Here is a 24,454-nt window from a genome sequence, read left to right on the forward strand (position 1 = left end):
TAAAATCAGCTCAACTGATGAAAATCCAAGGTTTATCTTTCTCACTTTGTATGCCAAAAAAAATCCAAGTAGTGAACAAATATGGAAGACAATCAGGCAAAGCAAACCTGTACGGAACACTTTTCCATCTTTTTCAGTTAGGAGGCTGCTGTATCCAAGACACAAATATTATATTTGCATTTAGTAGTGCATGGTGGTTTTTTCCTTCATTAATTTGTAGAGGTGCTTTCCAAGCCCATGAAAGCTTTTAGCACAATAATGGCCTACAGGTGTATGCCCCCCAGCTTAAGTGTGTATTTTATGAAGAGTAGAAAACTTCTGACCTTATCTTTTGCTCTAAATTTCTGGTAATGATACATTCTACAACTATCCTTTATTTACCTTTCTTGCATAATTCATATTTTCATACCCTGTTGTTATGCAAATTGAAGATTACTGTTTAGTAGTCCCATTTCCCTGATTATCATCTTTTATTTTATTATCTTTATTTATTATTTATATTTTATCTTATTTCTCATTTATATAAATCAATTCTAAAATATCAGACCTGCAACAATACAGCATTAAAGAGCCCTTGATTAGGAAATTGTTTAATAACCTTTGCTAGAACAGTATGAACTGGGATTCCTTTATTGACCCCCCTCAAAAACTCCAGTTTGGGACATGACTTTTTATTACTAAAATTGGTTTGACTCTTCCTCAAAAAACCAAATCAATCCACATATTCCTCCTTGTGATCACATGAAAAAACTGAAAAACTGCTGCAGAAAACACTGTGCAGCAGAATACTACTCCAAAGGATATTTCTTCCAATTTAATATTCCAAGATAAGAACCATTCTGCTTAGACATTCTCCAAAAAGGAAATAGTTGGAATATTTCAGACAAAAAGTTGAAAATTGTACAAAATAATAAATTTCTGAACTAAGTCTTTTAAAAGGTAACACTTAGATAAATTCATGTACATCATTATCAAGCAAAAACCTGTAGGTATGTAAGAGCTTTTTGTTGCAAAGTAAAAGAAATCATTAAACTTTTAGAATACATCTTAACCTGACTAAGCTTTTCCATGTGTGCAACCAGAAGAGGAAAGCGATGGGCCAGAGCAGAGTCGTTCTCAGTGCTGACTTGCTTAACCATGGAGCGCAGCAAGGCCTCTCCGTCGTAAGCAATGGGAAAGATGGAGGTCAGCTTCACTGAAGTGTGGCACAGAGCAGACATGACAGCTGCCAGGAGCCGACTGCTGGAGGTCTTGAAGTTTGCTTCCTGGATATCCTAAAGACATAAAAAGAAATTAACAGAATGGCACCACTGCACTGAAACAACAGAGAAACTACTTCTGAAAGGAACTTTCCAGCTTTATCGTAATTAATAAAAATTATTTAGAGAAAGCTTTTCTATGAATTTTACATTACCTTCCCTCACAAGCTTGAATTCAGGTCTTCAAAACTGGAGTAATTAAAATTTCTTGGTTGGCATATTTTAAAATAAACCTGTCTAATATTACTTTTAAAATTATGGTATCCTTTGAAGACAAGGCTTTTCTTATAACTAACAATTATAATTAAACAACTTAATTTGATTACTACATTAAAGAACAGATTCTTCCTTGAAATTGTATATGCTAAATGAAATTGTATATGAAATGTTTGTTGACTATGCTAAATTTTTACATCTTACCACAAGCGATGCAAGCAACCAACTACACTGTTTAGATGTGGGATGCTCATTCACAATAAGCAAAAGAAGAAAGTTGTTGATTATAGAATAGTATTTCCAGCTGCTTCTCATGTACTTGGCTGAATCAGAGCACTGCCGTAGTGTTTAATAATGAGGAATTACTCAAGTATTTGTGATAAAAATACTACATGGATGCTCTTAGGCAACATGCAACAAGAGTAAGCACATATCAAGGCACAGCCTCAACACTGAAAAAGCAGGCGCTGACAGTTACCAGCACCACAAATTTTCTTCACTCTCCCACAGAGAATCTTAAAAGCTAAAGAAGACTAAGTTCCTATGCTCTTATTGAACTACATTTAGAGAACACCCCAAACAAAACCAGAAACAAATCCAATACCCAATCATTAAAAAAAAACCAATACAAAACACAACAGAACTCAAGTCGCAAATCAGGATAAATGCAAAAAATTAGTAACAGTTTTAAGTATTACTTGGTTTCAATTTGAGCAATAGGACAAGCTAAGCTGTTACAGTTACTTGTGCCATTTTAATGTACCTGGTCCAAACAGTTCAGCAAGTCACAAAGACATGCCCACTGGAGAGCTGGTGTTGGATAGAATGAATGGAAGCAAGCTGTAAATGTATTATGGCATTCCTGAAGAACAGCTTCTAACAGACTGAGAGGCTGACTAAGATATCCTTGTGGATCATTGTCCAGCTTCACCATGCAATGGTCAACTCCTTCAGATAAAATTTTTCTCAGCAAGGTCCTAGTTTTTCCAATGCAATCTGCTAGTTTGCTGGTTTCTTCTACAACTGCCTTAGCTGTAGCTAGAAGATTACACAAAGAGAAGCATTAAATGTACAACAATGAAATATTTTCACATTAGAATGCACATTGTACATGTAAATAGAAAAACTGGGAATTTTGCAACATTGTTGAATCTACATTCAGAGACTTTAAACCCAAAAGTAAAACAGTGAAAGGGTGTTAAACTCTATCAAAGAAACCTGAGCATTAAAAACTACTACTTTTCTGATCTTTTATAATGTATACTCACATACATATAATATATACAGTGTTTTAATGAGCACTAATAAAGTACAGGCATGAAAAACACAATCTTTCAAATTCGCACTGTGCTCACAGCCACAGCAAGCACAATGTAGAGAAATGGAAAAAAGAAGATACAAATAGTCCAAAACAGCTCAACTGACAAGTCAAACAGGAAATTAACTTAAAAATACACAGGTTACAGTGTAAACATGTGGTAATGGGATACTTAGTTATCAGACAATTGAAAATTTCCTGTTTCTGACAACAAGTCTTTTAATTGCTCAATAAAACCATCTGTGTGAGCAAATCTATTTTATATCATATCCTACATGAATACTTAGATCAAACCATAAATGTCCTGTAGATCATATGCAAATAAATACAGAACAAGTGAATTGAGAGGAATACCTGATATTGGATATATTTCACAGGTGTAGACTCTCAGCAATCTCAGGCAGCAAGTGCCCACAAAACGCAACCTTTCTAAATCCAGCAGAGTAGCAGTGTATTGGAAACCCTTCAGCCCACGAAGTTCTTCAACTCCCAGCACCAGTGTTGTCCAACTCCAGTGAAGAATGCTCAGTAAAGATTCAAAGCATTCCTATTTCAGGGTATGAAGGATATCAAAAACAGAATTAGTGTTAAAAACTAAGAAATGACTGTTCTGCATCAGTATTAGATGAAAGGCATATAGCATCTGTATCTATGTTTATTATTAAAACACATTTATGTCTATACACATCTACCATGCAACATACAAATTCTAATTTGCTTAAGAATAAAAAAAAGCCCACTGAGAATGCAAGGGACACTCCACAGTAATGCCATAATAAAATCTATCTCTAAGCTATATTAGAATATTATGTGTAAAAGCCTCTCAGTTATTTAAGAACAAATGTATTCATTGCAATGGAGATTTTTCAGTAAACTTTACTTGATTTATCAACAGAACAGTGCAACAGTGACTTCTGACATTAATATATTCTTGTCATAAAGTATTATCAGGGCTGTCTTCACTTTGTTCTTAAACAGTTATGATATGCAAGACCATGGCCACTATATGACATTTACAGTCAAGTTACACTTGAAAGATAAACAGAAGCACATGATACTTCACAAAAAATCTGAGGATTAAAAAAGTTTTGTTTCTACTATTATTATTGTATGTGGTAAATAATTTCACTAAGCTGAACCTCAGAAAGCAAAAGAAGAGTATTTGGTGTTGAACATCAAAATGAAATCTTCAGAAAAAGTAAAAAAATAAGATATTCTATCAGTGTACTTAACTTGTGCTTCAGAAAGCAAGAACAAAACCATCACTGTTTCCACATCTACATCTTTCCGTTTTCTAATCATGTATGAACTTGCAGGAAACACAGAAGATTCTTGATAGTACTCACCACTGAGACAGTTCTGGCAAAAGATCTCTTTAAAATATGTACGGGTTCACTAGTTTGCTGTTTTCCTTTGGATGCACTGCCATCACTTGTTGGCAACCTGGAAGAACAATTTTAAAACGTACTTGAAATCTCCAGTTTTTACTTTTAGTAGAGTTTTGGGTTGGTATTTTGTTTTGGTTTTTAACTTTTTGTAATTTTTACTGTTGTTCAAGTGGGGAAAAGAACTAATGTGAAAAAGTTTTAATTCTCAAAAAAAAAAGGGCCAGTTTCAACATAACTTTTTCTAGTTTCCTAATCATTCTAGACCAGTAACCAAGTACTTGAATTCTGTCCAACTGGCAGTACTGTGACAACTGAAAATGAGGCTGAGATTTAATTACATGCAATTATTACAAGTATCTACTGTATTTCCTTAGATGACATCAAGACTAGAAATGTTATTCCTTAAAAGAACACTGGTTTTGTTAAAGGAAATATATGTGGAGGTTAAAAATACAGACAGCATCTATCAGTACAGCATCTTCCCTTTTGTGCCATTCATTGGTCTTCAGAGGTCTCAAGGTTTGTTTGCCTTTTGGCTACAGCCATCTCTCTACAGAAATCACCTAAATGATGAATTTGTCATGCCAGGACTGCATATACATCAAAATGAAACCTTCACCTAGAAGGACAGGGCATGCATGGACAGAAAGCTTAGTGGAAGAACTGTTCTGTTGAGGAACCTTGAAAAGGACATTCTTAGAAAGGACACAGCAAGAGAACTGGTATAAAAAAATTCTAAGTTTCAGAATCAGCGTGGAGGTGGGGGGAATTATATACACACACAAAATATAAAAATTATGTCATGTATCTGAGGACATCTGTAAAATATACTATCAACATAGTGAAAGAGTTCCTGATTATTAAAATGCATATCATTTATCGAGGCAATGATAAGTTTATGGTAACTTATGGTAAAGCACTGTAGATTTTGGCTTTGTTTCATTAACGTCATCTGTTCAAGAGTATACAGTTCCTAAAACTGAAAGCGACCAAATGGAGCACTTCCCAACTAGCAAAAAATATTACTCATGTGATATGAAATTGTGAGATTCTATGGATGTAAATGAAAATCTCAAGACTCATGCAGGATGACTGCAAGGAAAATAGCAAGGAAGTAAATGTGGGTATAATTTCATTACTTTTCTCAAAGGCACTAAGTTTTCCCTACATTTTTCAGATACCAATTTCCTTTGCTTAATACAATAATATTTTCATGAAACACAGTGATAATGAATTTAATATTTCTATTGAAAAAACCATGTCAGTAAATTGCTCTAGAGGTTAAAGTGTTACCTGTATAGTAATTGTGGAATCTGCCCTGCATTCACATCTGTACCATTATTCGATTTCTTGGAACTTTTAAACTGAAATACAACACTGAAAGACAAATAACCTAGTTATTATTCAGGTCTTATTAGAACTCTTCTTTTTCAATAAAATGTATAGAAAAAAAAATATACCCATCATCTGTAGTAATAGAGGCCTGTCCATGAGATCCACAATCACTGCTAGGTCCTGACACTCTTGCCCAGGCTACGTACCACCAGCCAGCTTGCAGGAGTACTGGCTCATCAAACATCATTGCATATTTCTCTCTGGAAAAGGAAATTTTGGAAAATATTAGCTGTTAATTATTTTTTATATTAACTTTTAACAAATTGCACTCTAATTATTACAAGAAATTGAGAAGTAATGGTATTAAGTTGTATCTATTTATATTCAAAAATCAAAAGTTTTTAATCCAAAATATTGTAGTAAATAAAAAAATAGTAATTCAGAAGGACCTACGATTGCCTGAGTCACACTTGATCTTGAATTGTGAACAATCATATCAATGCCAGAGTAAGAAGACATTAAGCTAAATTAACACACATAAACCCACTTACATTTAATATATAATACTGCAAGCAAAGTATTAATTATAAAGTACTATATAATACTGATTTCAGAAAATGTTTGCAAACGACAAGAACTTATACATAAATTCTTAGTAATTACAATAAGTATTAAAGAAATTAAAAGAACATATATTAAGGGGTTTGATAGATAAGATTTAAACCTGAAAGAATTAATCACATATCATTTAAAATTTAAATTACTTCATTACAGGGAATGAAAAAGAAGCTCTAACATGGCTAACCTCAACCACATGCACTGCAAAAGAGCTGCTGCAATATTTTGTCTTGTGGTCTCAACATAAGCGGATGGGATTTGACTGGGATTTATACAAGAGCAAGCATTTGATTATTTTTCTTCTTTAAATTTAAATACCATAATGGTTTGGCGACGTATTTGCTGTTCTACTATTTCCCTACACATGTCAAGTGTTTTACATCACTTGCTACAAAATTCTAATGATGTAGACCATCTCTGTTGATATTAAAGTGATACTAAAATGTGTACAGGGAAGTAAAAATAACAATCAAGAAACAGGTATAAGACGACAAGCTACACATCTTACCTGGCAGCACAATCATATGCTAAGACATCTGTCTCAGCAAGGAGGTCTCCATCTGTCTCATGGTCTCCCCCATCTGGACCCAATTCAAACAACTGGTGAAGTAAGAAAAAAAAAAAATTATGTTTTAGGTGTTAGTAACCTCATAATATGACGTTTTCTTGTCTGGCATTCTGGAAATCGTGTACTTCTCTTCCTTCCCAAAAATAACTACTAGTTAGTGTCACTGACAGGCAAAACCCCATTTGGAAGTCAGGCATTAACTGTTAAGAAATAGCAATTGACCCTGACCTATCAGCCTTATGTCCAGATATATTTTTAAGTGGAGAAACTCCCTAAATCTTGCAAACAAGACAAAAGCAGAGCATCTAAAAAAGGCAAAGTTGGGCAGAAGTTGCAAATTTTCCATCACTGACTGAAATGCACTGTATAAGCATAAGATATACTCAGCTTCTCTGGAAAGGACCAGTTTTGACAGTTCAGCAGAGACAGTCAGTAGTTTATGAACAGTTGGTGACTGGGACAAAACATGATACCTAAGAGAACTTTGTTTTCTTACTTAAAAATAATTTCTATGGTTTGATGATTTTGAAAAAGGACCACAATACATGTCTAAGACTTCTCTTGCAACCACCTATTTAATACACAGCCCACTTCTGGCAGGACTGGCAGATCTAATCTTGGCTATAAGCTAATCCTAAACAAATTGAAAATATAATGCAAGATATGAAATATCATAACGTTAGTATCTCTGGTATTTAAAAGGCGTGACTAACGTTAAGTTTCTTGGCTGTACTTAGTTATTTGCAATCCTCAGTCATTATGTTAAACTAGAATAAAGTGCAACTACTTCTTTTGGATTTCCTGTTGACTTAGGCTAATGTCACTGCTAAGTGTGTCATACATTTCCCTAGAACAAACCTCAACACCTACTCATCTGAAAATAGAAATAGAAAATTCAATAATCCACAAAATTATAAGTAACAACAATAATATGGTCTGAATATACAAATATCTAACAAATATCTCAGATATAACATCTTTTAGCAAAACCCTTAACTAAGTATAGGAGCAGAGAACACTTACCCAAAACCAGAGCTCTGACACCAGTGTGTGTTTCTGTGAGGTTTATTTATCCAAAGCCAGATTTATTTATTTTAGAATAATCAGCACACTTGCTCCACCCATAATCATGCCTACATTTGGCACAGAGTAAATTGTATTTCGTGCCGTTTGCTCTCAGCTGAAGAATCCCAGCCCAGAAGTTATCCAGACAGCAATGTGAGAAAGAAGTGGCAGGGAAAGTGGAAAGCAATGGCTCCTGATAAGGACTCTTTTTCTGCTTTTGAGAACAGCTCCTCATGCATCACACAGGATGTGATTTTAACCTGAAGCCCACAACACCAATTTTCTGCTGGTGGGCCTTGGAGCTTTGTGTAAATAGATCACAGAACCATTCAGACCTCTAAAATAACTGCCCAAGATATCTCTAAGATGGCATAGCACTTAGTGAAGGCAAGAATGGGCTAATTCATTAGAAGAATGGTAATTCTCAGCTCTCTACTTTGTCCACTGTGCCTGTATAATGCTTTCAATACATAGTATACCACTCATTCATCAAGAAATAAAACTCATCGTGGTTTTAGACAGCATTACTGAAAGTTGTGATTTTGAGACAGAATATTTCTTAAAACAAAACAAAAACTCCTACCTTTATTTTAGCAGTGTATTCACCTCTACCACCAAAAAGACCAAGACCACCTAGCAATATATCTGTATCAGCACAGAAACGGATGGCTTCTACTGAGTGGGCTGAATAACCCCAGCCTCCCCCATGACCTGCAGAAAAAAACCCCAACAAAAATGAAATTAATCTTAGTCTGCTGTTCTACAAGCCAATCAGCTTATGTTATGAAATTTTAGTGTGTACATACTTTCAAATCTGTTAACAACACTATAGTCTTCTTTAGAATAAACTTTCATTACTGCTTGAGTTTCTTCTTCTGTGTTTGCAACACCCATTTTTAAGTCCTGCATAGCAGCCAAAGTATCCAGGCAACCTAAAAGAAAGCAAAACCAAAAAGAAACCAAATTCTCTCACTGTTGATTATAATAATTAAAATGGAAATGAATACTAGTTAAGAAAATCAAAGCCATCTAACTGTTTTGTCCCTACACCACACATATGCTACCAAGTAGCTTTACACTTTTGATTAGGTAAAGGGTCACTGCTGCAGAATCACAAGGCTTGCTAATGAACATAAACTTCATTTATTATCCAGAATAACGAACAAATGTGTTTAATCCTACTTTGAAAGTTTTCCAATGGTAAATTGCCAGTAACATTTTTTTTTACACTTAAAATATTACCCAAAAAGAGCTGAAGTAGGAACCAAATCATGAGCAGATATTAAAGTCTTCACGAAAGATGTTTCGTTTCATACACATAAGGACCTAACATGCTTTACTTTAATACAGACACAAAAAAGTACTGCTCAAGTTGAAAATTATCACATCTCTAGCACACAATGAAGTGAGCAGGTCAAGGAACAGATGACTTATCATAATCATTGGACAAGTGAGTTAAAGTAACTTACAAAGCTGTGCTTTGAAGCAGCTGGGTATGTTGTATATTGCCAGTTTATACATGAACACACTATACATGAAAAGACTTAAGTTTTGCATCTTTAGACTACAAAGAAACTACAAAAGGAAATACTATTTCTGTTAGTGACACATACAAAACAGAGAAGATTTAATATACCACATTTACTTTAAAATAAAAATAACATACTGAAGATCACCTTTGAGTTCTTTTTTTTGAGATTCCAGGTTAAGAGTACTGACTTTATTCCACAGACTTTCAAAAAAGATCATCTAGGAAGGTCTCTTACTTTATTATGTAGGTATCTAACAAGTTTCACCAGAACTCTAAAATCCTCTAACATTATTAAGATGTCAGAAGATAACTACATCAGCCAAATTATAGAAGTTAAGAGCAATGGTGAAAGACTACAAAGTAAAATTTCAACTGAAAAAGTCAGGAAGTTTTTAGATTACAATTTGTTTATACATTAAATTATGTTCCTTTATTTCATCTAAGGTTCTGACTCATGAACTGTAAATGTATACCTAGAATATGCAAAGCTGCATGAGATCTGGTAGTTAGAGCTTTGGAACCTGTTGGCAGAGCAAGTTCTGGACTCAAAATACTACACCGGGATTGAATGTCTGGAGCTGAGGGAAGCCTGGAATCGGCAACTACTGCATTGTAACTCCACAGTTCCCTGGCATTTGGGCGAAACCTAGAGCAAGAGAAAGCAGAATGAACAAAACCTTTAATTTACTGAAAAAATACAAAACATTACCAACAATTACATTTTTAAGATATTTAATGTAAAATGTAGATCTGCTGGTATCAGGTCTTGAAACTGAGCATCACTATTGCAAATACATGAAAACTTTACTAGGTTAACACTCCAGCAAATGAAAAGATACAAAAACATTATTATACCTTAAGTCAAAAAGTCTTATTATGGGTTTAGAAATTTCAGAAAATATTAAGACATTTCTCAAAACTAACAAATGTTAAAACAGTATTATCTATTAAGACGTGTGAAGTAACTAGCAAAGTACTAAACAGAATGGCAGATGTGCTCAAAAATTTTAAAGATGCCAAGCAAAATTAAAAGGCTTACCTTCAAACAAGAGAAAAAATCCTGAGGAATCCAATGTATTTTGTTTGGGCTTTTTTAAATGGGTAACATCGCCTCATGAGTTTTTAAGGGATTATAAAAAAGGGCAGCATAAACAAGGGAATACAAAGACTTTCTATAATATAGATTAACACATAGAAAAAAGAAGATGAAATCTTTTAACCACTATGTAAAAGGAAAAAACAGTAAAAAGACATAAGGCTATGGGAGTGTTCTGAAGAAGCACAAAAGGAATTTTCACTTGGTACACTTTTAAAAATCTAATGGAGAAAGAAACAGTTTTAACTAAAAATATTTAAGGGCACCATATGTATTCAGGATTTAACAAATTAGCAATGTTCAAATTTATACACATGTGACATTCCACATCCACTTGAATTTCACCAAGAGATTAAGTCACAAAGCTTTGAAGAAATGTTTAAACTGTACATTATCAGAATGTTGCCTCTGTACAAGAAACTGAATCCATCACTTAAATAGGCATGAATCAAAACATCCAGAAATCATAATATGCCAAGTATTTAACTACTAATAGGCATATTTATTAACATGTCTCTTCTTCAGACTGATTTAGTATTTTGTATTGAACAAGAATGGATATAACAGAGAAATAAATCTGCACAGTCTCAGAAAACCCACTCTTCAGTTAAGTATTTAAGCTCGATTTAGTCCTACACTCCCCAAAGTACTACAAGACAGTAAAATATCTCAATTAATGTTTACCCATAATATCTAACACGTGACTTTGTACTTCTTCAAGCCAAATAACCATTTTATTGTCTTCAAGTTGAGTATCATTACCTTGCCTCCCCTGAAACTTGCTGCATTCCCATGGCCATTGATAACTGGTTTATTTCACGAATTGAGTCTTTCAGTGGATTTAAACATGCTGAAAATATAGAACTCGAAGGGATATGGGTGCTACTCTTATTTCTAATCTCAGCATACTTTAAGTAAGAACTCAACCCGTGAGATTCAAACAATCCTGCAGATGTGCAAAATGCACAACTACAACCATCTAAGGTACTTCCTATGTCATACAGAAACATGCCTGGCAAACACATGCTTCAGTGTTAACTGGCTGTTAAGTACTTGAATCTCAGTTCTGGATGCAGACATACAAAGTAGGACACAAGTAGCTTTTAAAGGCAGGATCCGATGAGATACCATCTTTTCCAGATGCATCACTCTAACTTGTTTTGTGTTCAAACAATTTAAATATCATTACGCTCTTGAACTCAGATGGAAGTTCAGATTTCTCTCCAAATCCCAGCTAACATATAGAAGATGAAGAATTATAGAAGACTTGGATGTTATGATTCCATGTTGGAACAAAGGCTTATTAGCTACATTTGCTCAAAGACTACACTCCAAAGACTGAAATAAAAACAATTGGTCTGGATGTCTATGCCATCTAAACAAACACCTTTCTTTTGACCTCCCAAAATGTCAGAACTTAAAAGAATACCATTGCACCACCCCTTCTCTAGTGGTCTTAAACACTAATGCCTGACAGAAGAACAACAATTTAAGACACACACATATGGCAGCTGAAAATGGCAAGGAAGTTATTCAGTCAAGTGTTAAGTAGACGGAGGAAAGGGATTTAAGAGAGTAAAGAAACAAAACAGATTTGAATCCCCAAAATATTATGAGACTCGGATGAAAATGATGCAAGAAAAGAAATTTTAAAAATGGAGGCAAGAGAACATGTTTGTTTTGGGCTTGAACAAACCATTCAAACTTGAACAAACCATTCAAAAATGTGAAAAATATTTATGGAAGACTAAAAATTGTTTTTCATTTACAGGGAAAATAAGTATAATCAAATCTCCAACCTTGCAAAGTATTTTAAAAAGGATTTATATATTACTATTTTAATAGCTATAATCCACACTTGCCTCCAAATAACATCATAGACAGGATCCAGACACACACCAGAACCTTGAAGGTCTTCCTGCTCAGAATCATTGAATGTTTTGCAACTGCCATCTACTTTGTTTATCAGAAGACATTTAAAAGGAGGAGGCTCTGATATTGAAGCTGGTACCAAACCTAGATCAGGGAGCAAGAAGAGCAAACAGGAAGACACCACTCATTAATGCTTCATGCTTGGAAAATGCCACGTTATACAGTAAGGATGAACAGATATACTGCTGCAACAAAAAAATCAATGGTGGTAAGATTTAAATGCAAGTGAAGGTTAGACTTTTGCATTATTATTTTTAATAAAAGCCATTTTTCTAAAGAAAGGATCATCATATGCAGTAAAACTAGAAGGCAAAAATATTTTCACTCCCCCCATCCATGTTTTTGACTTGTTGCTCCTCTATCGTTTACACAACTGAATGCCCTTTCTTCTCCAGTACTTCTCTAAGCATTTAAAATAATACAGAAGAGTTCTTGCCTATTATATGCCTGCTTGCAAATATCTCTGATGTAGCAAGCACATGAGAATTAATGAGAGCTTCGTCGATCCGGAGAAAAGTCTGGTCTCCACTCGCTCCAATCCACGTAGCTTTGCGCCCGTATTTGGAGCCTATGTTAGGCATAGGCGCTGGTTTTGCATTCCAGTAGGGCATATCCAGAATTGGTCTGCCAAGCTGACCTTTCTGTAGAAAGAATGCAAGAATCAGTAAGTGACAGTAACAGTTAGTCTCAAAGACGGATAAATTACTTCAATAGCTCTATCATACAAAACTGGTAAGCTGGAAGAGAATTTACCACAAAGCTACCTTCAAAACACAATGGCTGCTCCAAGTGAAGCATTACACATCTAACTACAAGGAGCAAGTTACTGACAGATATACTACTCCCCTTTCAGATAGGTTTTTGAGTGAAATTTTTGTTAAATACAGCAACTCAAACTCTCTATGATGGATAACCCTCCTCTCCATATTCAGAATAAAATATAAAAGCATTATTTTCCTACAATGTTTACTATATTATTAATGTCAGTGCTAAAACAAGGAATAGATTTGTATATATTCAGATAGACAGTCCAAGTTTCATTCAATTCTGAACTTATATGGACTAAGTTTTATAGAGCAAATACCTCTTAAAAGTTTCTAGAAATCGATTAGCACATCAAACTTGAGCTAAAAACAGTGCCTCAGCAAGGACATGCTCATGAACACTTATCTGGAGATCTAGAGCATTACCTCAATGTACAACTAGTTACTGAGATGGACCAACAGTTCTTATACTGCACCTAAGTATGTCAAAAACTGCTGCCAGAAACATGCTCATGCTCCATCTACCTCCCTCAGGCACAGACAATGTACTGCATGCCAATTAAGTTAAAATGATTAGAGAAATGAAAAATGTATATACAGCAAATGTCTTCTGTTCAGCACATTAGTCATCTTTCTTCATAACAACGTAAGTAAGCAAACTTGGTGAAGATATTTTCAAGTAACATGTTTTGTTTTGATTTTGTCTTGACTTTATGAAGCTTTCAGAAAACCTTCCAGTACTACAATACTAAAACTAGACAAAAATCAAGTGGTCTAAATATGGCCTAAACTTTTTTTCTTTTAGAGAAAGGGGAAAAAACTGTCAGTCAACTGACAAGCTTTTACACTGTTTCCAAGAGGGAACTTGGTTTTTCAGGGGCTAAGTTTCACTGCAAGACAACAAAGCTTAAACCTTTACATGTCCACTGAACTGTGTTCAGTTTTGACAGGAACACAGACACCAGTTTTTGCTTAAAGTCTGAAAAAAAACCAAAATATTACTCACTTTTAATTTAGGATATGACTTCCTACTTCCAAAATTTCACTCTATCACTTCTTAATTTTTTTTTTTCAGTAAAAAGATTTGAAAAGTTGAAATTTCTCTTCTGTTGTGTTTGGCAGTACATAGTTTTTAAAGCATGTAAAAATAGCTCAATAGTTATACGCTACAAGGGGCGTCTTTGCAAACACAGGGAGGCACAGAGGGAAGTAAACAATGTTTAAATGCTTGTTTAGTGACTATAAGAATGGATTCCACATGGACATGGGGAAATATACACCATGTAAATATGGAAGAAGACTACTGGACTTGTGCTGTGTTGTACTGAGCAATAACCTCTCCCCTCAAGTGTAAGCAGAACTTCTGCAACTCATTGCTGTTTCTAGGGAAGAACCCAGGACATTTTTATCTATCAAATAGAGACAGGTAATAAAACAGGCAACATTTACTTAGAACCAAGCTTGAAACAGTTAGAGTTTGAGAAAACTGGGGCACCTTATAAAATAATACTGTTTTAAATCACCATCTTCATTAAAATATAAAAAAAACCCCTTAATAATTCCTGGTATTATTATTTTCTAACCAGAACAATATTAAAGGCTACATTTTAAAACATAGCAGGTGCTGAAGACATGCAGAAATCATGCACAGTTCTGTAAGAGCAAGTATAAGCAGTCTTGAAAGGTCTCTGAACAACACATGAACTACTAGCTTATTCCCATAAGCAAGTAACATTGCCTTACTGAGAAACTTCCAAATGTGAAAACCTGGCCATCCATTAAGAGAATAGCTGTGTGGTTGCTCCCAGCAGTAACTTGTGTACTAGGACCTGGCAATGCTTGCACCAAAGTGGGACATCCCCTAGATAAAAATAAATTAATTCTATGTCAATACATGGTCATGCAGCATTTCAAACGTACATCAGTATTATACGTATTTCAATTGCCGTGAAATGTATTCAGTAGATTCACATACTATAGAAAATTAGAGCTAAGAAACATCTTACATATTACACCAAGAGGGGCTTGAAAGTCTGCACCAGATCTGTTACAGGGAAAAGATCAAGGACCCTCTCTTCAGTTAAACTCAGAAATTAGAAGAGAATGAGAATTATTAATTTAGTTTATAATTCTAGAATTACAGATGTGCAGATACAATAACGTATACATGTGTGTATTTTTGTATGAATAAAAAATATATTGTAATGAAATGTAGCAGTAAAATATGTTCAGAGAACTCTACTTAAGCACTTAAAAAAACCCTGGAAAGAATCAAAGCCTTATATGGCTGATACTCCAGAACAGTTACCAGAAGCAATACTGCTACAGCGCTCTCAAGATCACTGGTCAGGGAATTATAAAAGAAATAAAGGTCTAATTCTCTCCATCAGCTCCTCTTCCATCAAACTCAGACTCAATAAAGAATAGACCTGTCCAAACTTTTCCAGAGAGATATGAAAAGGTCTAATTCATTTGTCCCCCAAATATAGACAGACATAAGAAAATAAACTTTCCATTTCAGTAAAAATGAAGGGGGAAAAATGACATGGTGTTCCAAGATGCAAAGAAAGAAAACTTGAAATGATGACTTGAAATAGAAAGAGCACAAAAGATAAAAAGTATGAGACACTAAGATCTTTATTTCAATACCAACAAAGATAATAGAAACCTACAAGACTTTGAATCCCATAATGAATGTTTACCTAGACTTAATATTTCCCGTGGAGTTAAAGACTGTGAATTTGAAGAACAAGTTATTCCCACATAATTTTATGTTTGGAAACTGGGCTCACAGTTATACAGAAGATGACAGCACTAAGTGAACTTACTTTTAATCACAGCCTTTCAAAAGAAGGGTAATCTAAAATAAGAACAGGTTGTTTTATACTGGAATAAAAAAAGGCCAGCCCATAGTTACCTAGTGATTGTTTAGCAGTTGATGTGCTAAAAGATGGTTCATCTCAAAGTTCTGGTTTCGGCTGAATTGCAGGTAAAATAGAAGTCAAGAAAGTATGAGGAAAGTGAAGCATCATGTTCAGCAGAAACAGGGTAGATGGGAAGATGTAAACATATGAAAATGTGGAACAGAGGAATGTACCATGAAGATAGGTTGATGACCTGAGGAAGAATGAACACAAGTATACAGAAAAGGTATTCCTTGGTGGTAAATGTAGCTTTCAATGGGTGACTAGTGGAGATGGAGGGACTGAAGGGCAGAAGAAAATTAAGTAGAGGATGTACAACATGACACTCAAATTTAGGCGCTTATCTTGGTCTATAGACACATGGATTTGTACATTACTATGATTATATACAGACATGGAGCATAGTTTAGCAGCAACAATGATGAAATAAAAAAAACCTCTTTACATTTGTCTCTCATTAACTTTAAGGAAACTCAAAAAGGCATCAAAATATAAATAAAATGTAACTAGTAACTAAACCAAAAGCACTCCTGTTAAAAAGAAGTGTTTTTATCATAAGGTTTTTCTTGCTCTCCCTCAAAATTGTGATAGCTGCAGGCATGGAATTATCAATCACATCTTTATTAAAAAAACAGTGAGTATTTCATCTTTTAATGCTTAAAAATGAAGCTATTATCACCATAACTATTTATCTTTCTGTTCTTCCAACTGAATCTCTCAGCAATGTTATATGAATGCAGTGTTTGATAGCCTCTTGACAAGAGCAAAACAAAATCAAATAAGCCACTCATGCAGAGAGATGAAACACATAACCCTCTTAAACAGCTTTTTCATTAAGACCACCCAACTTTTGGAACAACTATATTCTATCAGTTCATTTAGAAATGAACAGAAAAAACTGTAAGATACTTAACTACATCATAAAATAAACATGAATTGCAAAAAATTAGTTTTCATAAAAGAAAGAGGGATTTCAAAAAATAGAGTAGACAGTTTGACTAGTGCACATGGACTTTAAAACCTGTGATACTATTGAGTATTTCCCTATCCCACTGAAACTCAACACAGGAAAACTCAGAAGAGACACTGAAGAGTCTGAAAGACTCTGGGAAAAGTTTTAACAACCAAAGTTTCTCCACCTGAATCAAAGAAAATAAGGACTATTCTTCTGGGATGGAGTGGAAAGACATGCTGGTGTCAAAGGCACAAAATGTTTGGTCAATCACAAAAGAACAACCTCAGCTATAGAGAAAGAAACCTGAGATCCATTGGAAAAAAGTAATTACTGAATAACTGAGAAGATGAACATGCAACTAACTTAGGATTCTGAAGAAGGTCCAGATGCATTCTGGCTGTCCACATGGAAACCCTCTTCCATCCCAAAGGGTAAGCATTTCTCAGAGCAGTTGCAGTTTTTGAAAATTCATCATGCATGACCTGTTCGAACAATCGCTGTCCATGGTAGCTATGCAGACAACAGCTGCCTGCCAGCTCCCAACACATGTTACTTGGGGCAGCTGACCGTGGTGCTGGAAACACGGTTCACCGGGAGCTGTTACTGTGTAGTGCGTAAAAGGAAACCAGTAGCAACTTCTGTCCATTGCAAGCGGGGTCGGACAACTTTATTACAGAGAAAATGGAGATTTTTATATTTTAGAAGTGGGTCCGTTTTAAAGGAAATTTGGTGAAAAGATGTAAATATGACCTGCAGTCCACCACTGGAGTAAAATAATCAGAAAATACACCTAGAAACATGATCCTAACAGATAATCGAACACTTTTTTTTTTCCCCCTGGAGTTGCTAAAAGAATATAGTCTCTATTCTTTATCTTCAAGTAGAACATAGCTGATCATCTATGGAAGGTCTGATCAGTTTTGGTTTATGTTATTGTTGAACCTTTGGAAGGAAAATCCTATCAAGACTGTATCACTTCAGTCATTCCACTTCTGGAGCTTGACTGTCAGGTCATGTACTTGCTACTGGAGCGCTGAAGTCTAGAGTTTGTACCAAGAAAAATGCAGACACATTTTGAACAGTAACAGAAATATCCTGGAGTTTTAACTTCCAGCTTCTTGAGGAACAACACGTCTTTGCTTACCTGAGCACAATACATGCTATTTTTTCACCAAGATTAGATACTGCAAAGAACTTCTTGCTTCCACTGAGTTTCTATTCAACAGCAGCTAATTTGAGGAGAATATAAGCACAGACTGACAAATCTTTCATGTAGTGAATAGCTTATAAACATCTGCCACTGTGGATGTTACAACAAAAAGCCTACACAGGCTAATTTAATGGTTCCAGCTTACTGATAGGGCATGTAATCTACCTCATTCCTACTGAAGTAGGTGAAGAATTTGTGATGTTTACGATATTCTAATAGAAGAGTCTAGAATCCTCTTAATTAAGGAGAAAAGCATGGCTGATTGGGTGTTCAGAATTTAAAATACTTGAACATTTTCAAGACTATAAAAAATATAGTCTCACTACTAAACCTTTACACTGCAAGTCAAAAGTCTCTGAAAGGATGCCTAAATATTACTTTTTTTCCCTGCTCTCTCTTCTCTCTCTCTCTCCCAGAAATACAATAGACTATCAGTTCCTGAATTCAGAAGATGATGCTCTTCCTGAGGTCAATACAGGCAATGTAACACACTGCATGACTGACATACCACTGACCTGGCAGGAGCTGGCCATCTGAGCACCACTGCGTCCCAACTGAGGTGGAACTCTGCATAAGGGTTCCCTGTTTCCTTCTCTGAATCCCTTACTGTGAGGACAGAGGAGAGATCTCTACTTAAAGCTGGAAAAAGAAGTACATCAATGAAGAAATTATAATTTGAATGATGGTGCTAAATTGTAATATAGTACTATAGCCAGTTCTCATGCAAAGGACATACTTCAAATTTCTTCAAGGCTTTTTTCAGACACTTTCTAGGTCTGATGTAGAATGATACAAAGGTCTGTGCCAAGTCACTTGCACCTCCTCAGCTTCTACTTCTGGTCAAGCACTATCCTTCAGCACAAGAATTTTCATAGTCTCCTTTAGGATCTCACTTGGAACTACTACTGGTCTTCATCCAGTTTCTAAGTAAGTAACAGATGTAAGGTTTACCACCTGAAATACTGACAAATACAACAGCTATCTCCAAAGCTTTCTGAAAAGCCAAGTGATTTCATCAAAGTTAGAAATAGGTAACATTAAGTTACCAGTACAAATGTCACTGCTATATGTACCTCTTCAGTCTTTAAGACAGAAACTGGCCTTTTTCTAACAGCAACTTGAATTGCTAGTTTAAGACATTGTTCCTTGGAACAAATACCCAAGAATTTCCAGGAAGGAAAAACAAAGTACTTGTCTGCAATATGACTCTATCACAGACAGAAACCCAGATTGCATTCACCAGTCTAATGCAAACTGAGTAGGGGTAACAGTTCAGAGACTACTATCAGGCACAACAGCCAATTCAAGGCAGTATTTCCAGTATACTTTCTTTCTTCCCTCTCCCCCTTTGGCTTAGTGAATCCAATGCAAGTTTTAAGATGATGAAGATTTCTTCAGGAACTTGACAAAAGAAAGGGTTTTGAAGCCTCCAAAGAGATTAGGAGCATAGATGTTCAGTAATTTTCTCCTGACTGCTACAAGAGAAATGAAAGAACTGAAGACAGGTCAGGGATGCTCTATTCTGTATGCCTTTTACATAAGGATACTGAGCATTACTGGACATACAAAAAGTGTCAGACATTCCTACTACAGAAACCCCCATTTTGTGCATTATATGGCATATGTTCATGTCCAAAGACCTAAACCACGTTTCCTTTTATGGCTGGACAATGGTTTTTTATTTACTTTAATGAAAAGATGTGACTAAGCATGAGATACTAAGGGCGAGATTGAGCTTCACATTAAAGACATCTATATTTAATTATCTATGCTCTCACTGTAGTCAATGGAGATCAGGTTTACAGAGCTACTAAGCACACCACACCTAAAGCATGTAAGCAGTGGCTGGTTAGTCAAATACCTCTCCATGCTCTGTTGATTTCTCTATTTCCACTGACCATAACAAAAACACACATTACTCTTCTAACAGCACCCAAAACAAGTGACTGCAAAATGCAGCCAAGACCAAAGCTTAGGGACTTCATTTGGGAGATAACTGATGAGCAACAAATGAGACTTCATCATAACTGAATTGAGATTAGCTCAGTTGGTCAGAGTACAATGCTAGTAACACCAAGGTTGTGGGTTTGATCCCCACACAGGCCATTCATTTAAAGAGTTGGACATGATCCTTGTAGGTCCCTGCCAACACAGAACTTTCTGTGGTTCTGTGAATATTCTGTGAACTCTTATCACTGATTTAACAGGAACAGGTTTATCTAGGTTTAGAATATCATACTATTTGAATTATTGCATATATAATATTTTACAGAAATAATGAAATCTTAATGAGACTTCAATGTAATTCTCATAGATGCAGGGAGAATTAAAGAGACAGAAGTCTTTCAAACTATTATTAAAGCAATGCTAATAACTATGCACAGAAGCTTTCATGCATTAAATAAATTACTTATGCAGTACAAGAGTACTGTTATTGCACCAATATTCAGGGGGTTACAGGGAGTAAGTGTAGAACAAGAGCTCTTCAGCTTTATTTGGTCTATATTTGAATTTTCACACTTGCTAGGTACAGAGAACCAGAAATTTAACCATTTCTTATGCAGCAGTACAGTAATACACAATCACATCCTTTGATTACCAGCTTACCTTGAATTAACATCACCATGTCCAAGTTGACCATGCTGCCCATATCCAAATGTGTAAACATCGCCATTCTCCATCAAAACCACTGAAAAACAACAAAATACCTTTCTGACATACACACATGACATGGTACTGCACCAGTCCTAGTTACCCTTCTGAGTAGCAGTTTATGATTCCCAAGAGATCCAGATCAGATTCCACAACCCATGGCAACTAGCACCTCTATGCAGGAGTAGAGCTCTGCCATGCATATGTTTTAAATTGACTCCAAAATTCCTTAAAAGCTCTGATGTAATTCAGTATATGATACTTATAGCCCTTTTCACTGCTGAAGGACAGTGAGTTGCCTTTCATTACTGGAATCAGGGAGGTGATGTGAGGATTTGGGTGGTGATGTTACTTTAGCTTGTAATAAAATGGCATAAAATATATCAGGGAAGGTTTAGGCTGGATACTAGGAAAAGGTTCTTCACCCAGAGGGTAGCTGGACATTGCAATAAGCTCCACATGGAAGTGGTCACAGAAGCCTGACAGAGTTCAGGAAGCGTTTGGACAATCCTCTTAGGCCATGTTTTCAACTTTAAGCACTCCTGCATACATCCATTTAAAAAACTGAACACAAAGCAGTGAAGACACATATGACAAGCTTAAAAAAATCTCCATTATAATTAACATTGATTTATTTGTTTTTACCTGAATGGTGAAATCCACAACTGACTTGTACAGCTCGCAGCTCACAGTCAAAGCGGACAGCCCCTGGTGGATACGTTGTGATTTTGCTGGCATCCTTTTCACCTCTTTCTCCACTTCCATCTATAAACAAGACTTACAATTATGTACTATGCATTCTAATAACATTATATTAGAAGAATGAATAGAATAAGAATAGTAAATAACTCCCCACTCCACCACTTTAAGGTAGAAGAGAGAACTCACAGAGTAGCAAAAGAGCTCAAAATATGGCATCAAAGCAGATGTGGAAGATGACAGAAACTCTATTTTGAAACAATGTTCTGTAAAGGTACACATCGGAAAATATCCTCTAAAGTAGAAGCTTCCCAAAGAGCAGACAAAAAGAACCAGTGAAACAGAAAATTCAAACTTCAGAAGCTTTGCTGAAAAGCCATCACTTTCACTCTTCAGTAAGGTAGCACTAGTAAGTAGGCAACACTGTAGTTAACCTCAACAAGGCATAGCCTAGTCTACCTTTCCCAATTACTACTCATTAAGGAGTCTACTTGCCTCCAATTCAGCCACAGAGCCCCCCATGTTTTAAGTAGCTGACAGTTACTTACACATCTCATTTCTAACAATGCAGACAACTCACCAAGAGCATGTCTGTTTCCAGTCTGCTTCCATGCACTTTTAGACAACATTTCTATGATTTCCTTTAGCGAGCATGTATGTGTTTAGTAAGTATGAAATGCATTATTGATTCCTAAAGCCAAACTGCCTTCACATTGGACAAAAGCAAAGAAGTGCAATGTGTTATTCCTAAATTTCTTGCAAGCTACCATCTTCTCCAGAACTTAGAATGTTTCCATCATCTATTAAACTTTAGTCACTCTCTATCTAGCATAGAGAAATGACAGAAATAGAGGAAGTGAGAAATAACTGCACATACAAGACTGCACATTCTCTCTGTGCCTAGTCTGAGTACTGCTCTATTTACAAAACTGATAGAGGGAAACAAGTTGCCTCTCAAAGAATTCAAGGCATTGTTAATTTAGACCTATACTTATAATTTCGACGTGTTTTCCTGAATAATCATCAGTGGAAGTCTGAATTTCAAGACTTCATTATTACCCCTGTGAAGCATTGTAATTACAGACTTAGAAAAACTTTTTAATATAATTCTACTTTTATACATATTGCTTAATTTTTCTTTGTATTGCAGAGAAACTGCTGATACAGTAAAGTCATTTCACACTTTTATTATATTCTAGTTTTTAAAAATCTTACTGTTCTAAGAATAAAGCTATTTTCTAGTGATGACTTGAGCGTAGAAATTGCATGAATCTGCATGTAGTTCACATCTATAAAGAACAGTGTGTATAGGTACTAATGGTTTAGAAGAATTAGGTTTAAAAGCAGATAAAATACCCCTTTGAAACATGCACTACATGCTGGAGACGAGTGAAATGGAGATGTGGTTAAAAAAACCTGTTTCTCAGAATTGCCATGGCATTTTTGAGGTTATGTATTACCATACTACACACAAATTAGAAGTGTTTCTGAAGGTCTGTGTGCAGCTTTTTTTTTTTTTTTTATTGGTAACAAAAGCAAATATAAGGAGACAGAATTATTGAACAACAACCCCCTCAAAATTAGTTTTCCTCTTAGTCCTGTAGTTCTGCCTTAAGCAGCTCCAAGTATTTTAGTCAAGTTTTACTACTTCTCAAATACAATACCTTTGAACTTTTTATGCCTACTTTTGCATTGAACCCTATGTGCCAAAGCAATCAGGAGGTGTTTCTAGCAGCTGATACTGCCACCAAAATTATTTATTCAGCAAGCAGTCTGCTTAATGCTTCCCAATTTCATAGAAGTTTTTCAGACAGGAGCAGAAAAGCATCTGAGTATTCCAGAAGTCTACCTATGGCCCGTGTATCCCCTCCTCCCTCAGACACTGCTGAATAATGAAAAATATGAGCTCTCTCGCTGTGTAAATGCACTTGCATAATCATCTGTAAGAAATACATATGTTCAGTAAGAATGTGTTCTGGCTGCATACACTTCCAATGAAACACGCTGGGCATACAGCAACCACATCACCTACGCAGCCACATGAGCAAATTGTAGCAGCAGGTGTCTTCAGGTCATGTAACAGCAGTGTATCAAGTGATCTGCAGAAACTTAAAGGGGCACATGTGCATGTCTGCCTCACTGTAAGAAAAACACCCTGCTCTAAAGGGCTTAAAAACCACTAATAAAAAAAGTTGGGGATTCCTGTTTTCTCAGCTAATAAATGTGATACTACCATTAAACAAAACCTGATTCTAGATATACCCCCGTTTTCTCCAAAGTTGTAAATGAAAGCATAACACAGTACTTCCCTTGAGGAAATACTAAATATTAGTGTGCAAGAGGCAGAGACAAGTACCTTCACATGAAACAAGTTCTGCAACTACGTATCTGAGAAACAAATTTATTTTAAAGGATAAAGTTTAACAAACTTGGTGTTTTCAATTTCCAAAGCTAACTTCTCTAAGGCTCTAAGAAGGCAGGAATAGAAGCATCTGTCTTTCATACATATCTTACTTTACTCAAGCATCTGTCTTTCATACATATCTTACTTTACAAATTTTTTAAATGAAAATCGAATACCTGTCAGCCTTCTTTGCATGGTTAGTAACTATCTCAAGAGTTTTGAATTGTTTGGATTTTCAAAACTTGATAAGCACTTGATAATTTTTGTCTGGTTAAGTACAAAACCCTTGCAACTAAAACAGCTAGTCTTGTTTAGGAAAAAAAAATGTCTTTTGATCAAAATACACAAAGCCAAATAGAGTATCATTATATCATTGCTTACTTTTAAAGCAGTATTTCTGGACTACAGTGTTTACCTGTTATTCCATTACGTGGCCAATACATATCATATGTTTCCAGCAGCACTGGCTAGGAGAACTTACACTTAGAAATAAGGCTGCAAATAAACTGGGTCATCCTCT

The 24,454-nt window shown here is 35.4% G+C and overlaps 1 protein-coding gene across 19 annotated transcripts in view; it reads right to left on the bottom strand.

Annotated features, from left to right (window-relative positions):
- MYCBP2 (MYC binding protein 2) overlaps nt 1–24,454 on the bottom strand; it is a 174,040-nt gene that overhangs the window by 83,338 nt on the left and 66,248 nt on the right. For 18 of the 19 annotated variants that reach the window (XM_068182394.1, XM_068182403.1, XM_068182407.1 and 15 more), the window contains 15 exons: nt 21,477–21,596; nt 20,787–20,868; nt 14,834–14,951; nt 12,763–12,967; nt 12,257–12,410; nt 9,772–9,944; nt 8,574–8,699; nt 8,351–8,478; nt 6,643–6,734; nt 5,642–5,776; nt 5,475–5,558; nt 4,140–4,236; nt 3,148–3,340; nt 2,239–2,513; nt 1,053–1,274 (listed from right to left, as the gene is read on the bottom strand). In XM_068182394.1, coding sequence (XP_068038495.1) covers nt 1,053–1,274; nt 2,239–2,513; nt 3,148–3,340; nt 4,140–4,236; nt 5,475–5,558; nt 5,642–5,776; nt 6,643–6,734; nt 8,351–8,478; nt 8,574–8,699; nt 9,772–9,944; nt 12,257–12,410; nt 12,763–12,967; nt 14,834–14,951; nt 20,787–20,868; nt 21,477–21,596 — 2,204 coding nt within the window. Of the gene's footprint in view, nt 1–1,052; nt 1,275–2,238; nt 2,514–3,147; nt 3,341–4,139; nt 4,237–5,474; nt 5,559–5,641; nt 5,777–6,642; nt 6,735–8,350; nt 8,479–8,573; nt 8,700–9,771; nt 9,945–12,256; nt 12,411–12,762; nt 12,968–14,833; nt 14,952–18,694; nt 18,819–20,786; nt 20,869–21,476; nt 21,599–24,454 lie in introns of those variants that run through there. The other variant, XM_068182406.1, reaches the window with a different exon arrangement.

Source organism: Anomalospiza imberbis, chromosome 2 (genome assembly GCF_031753505.1).
Source record: "Anomalospiza imberbis isolate Cuckoo-Finch-1a 21T00152 chromosome 2, ASM3175350v1, whole genome shotgun sequence".
Taxonomy (NCBI): domain Eukaryota; kingdom Metazoa; phylum Chordata; class Aves; order Passeriformes; family Viduidae; genus Anomalospiza; species Anomalospiza imberbis.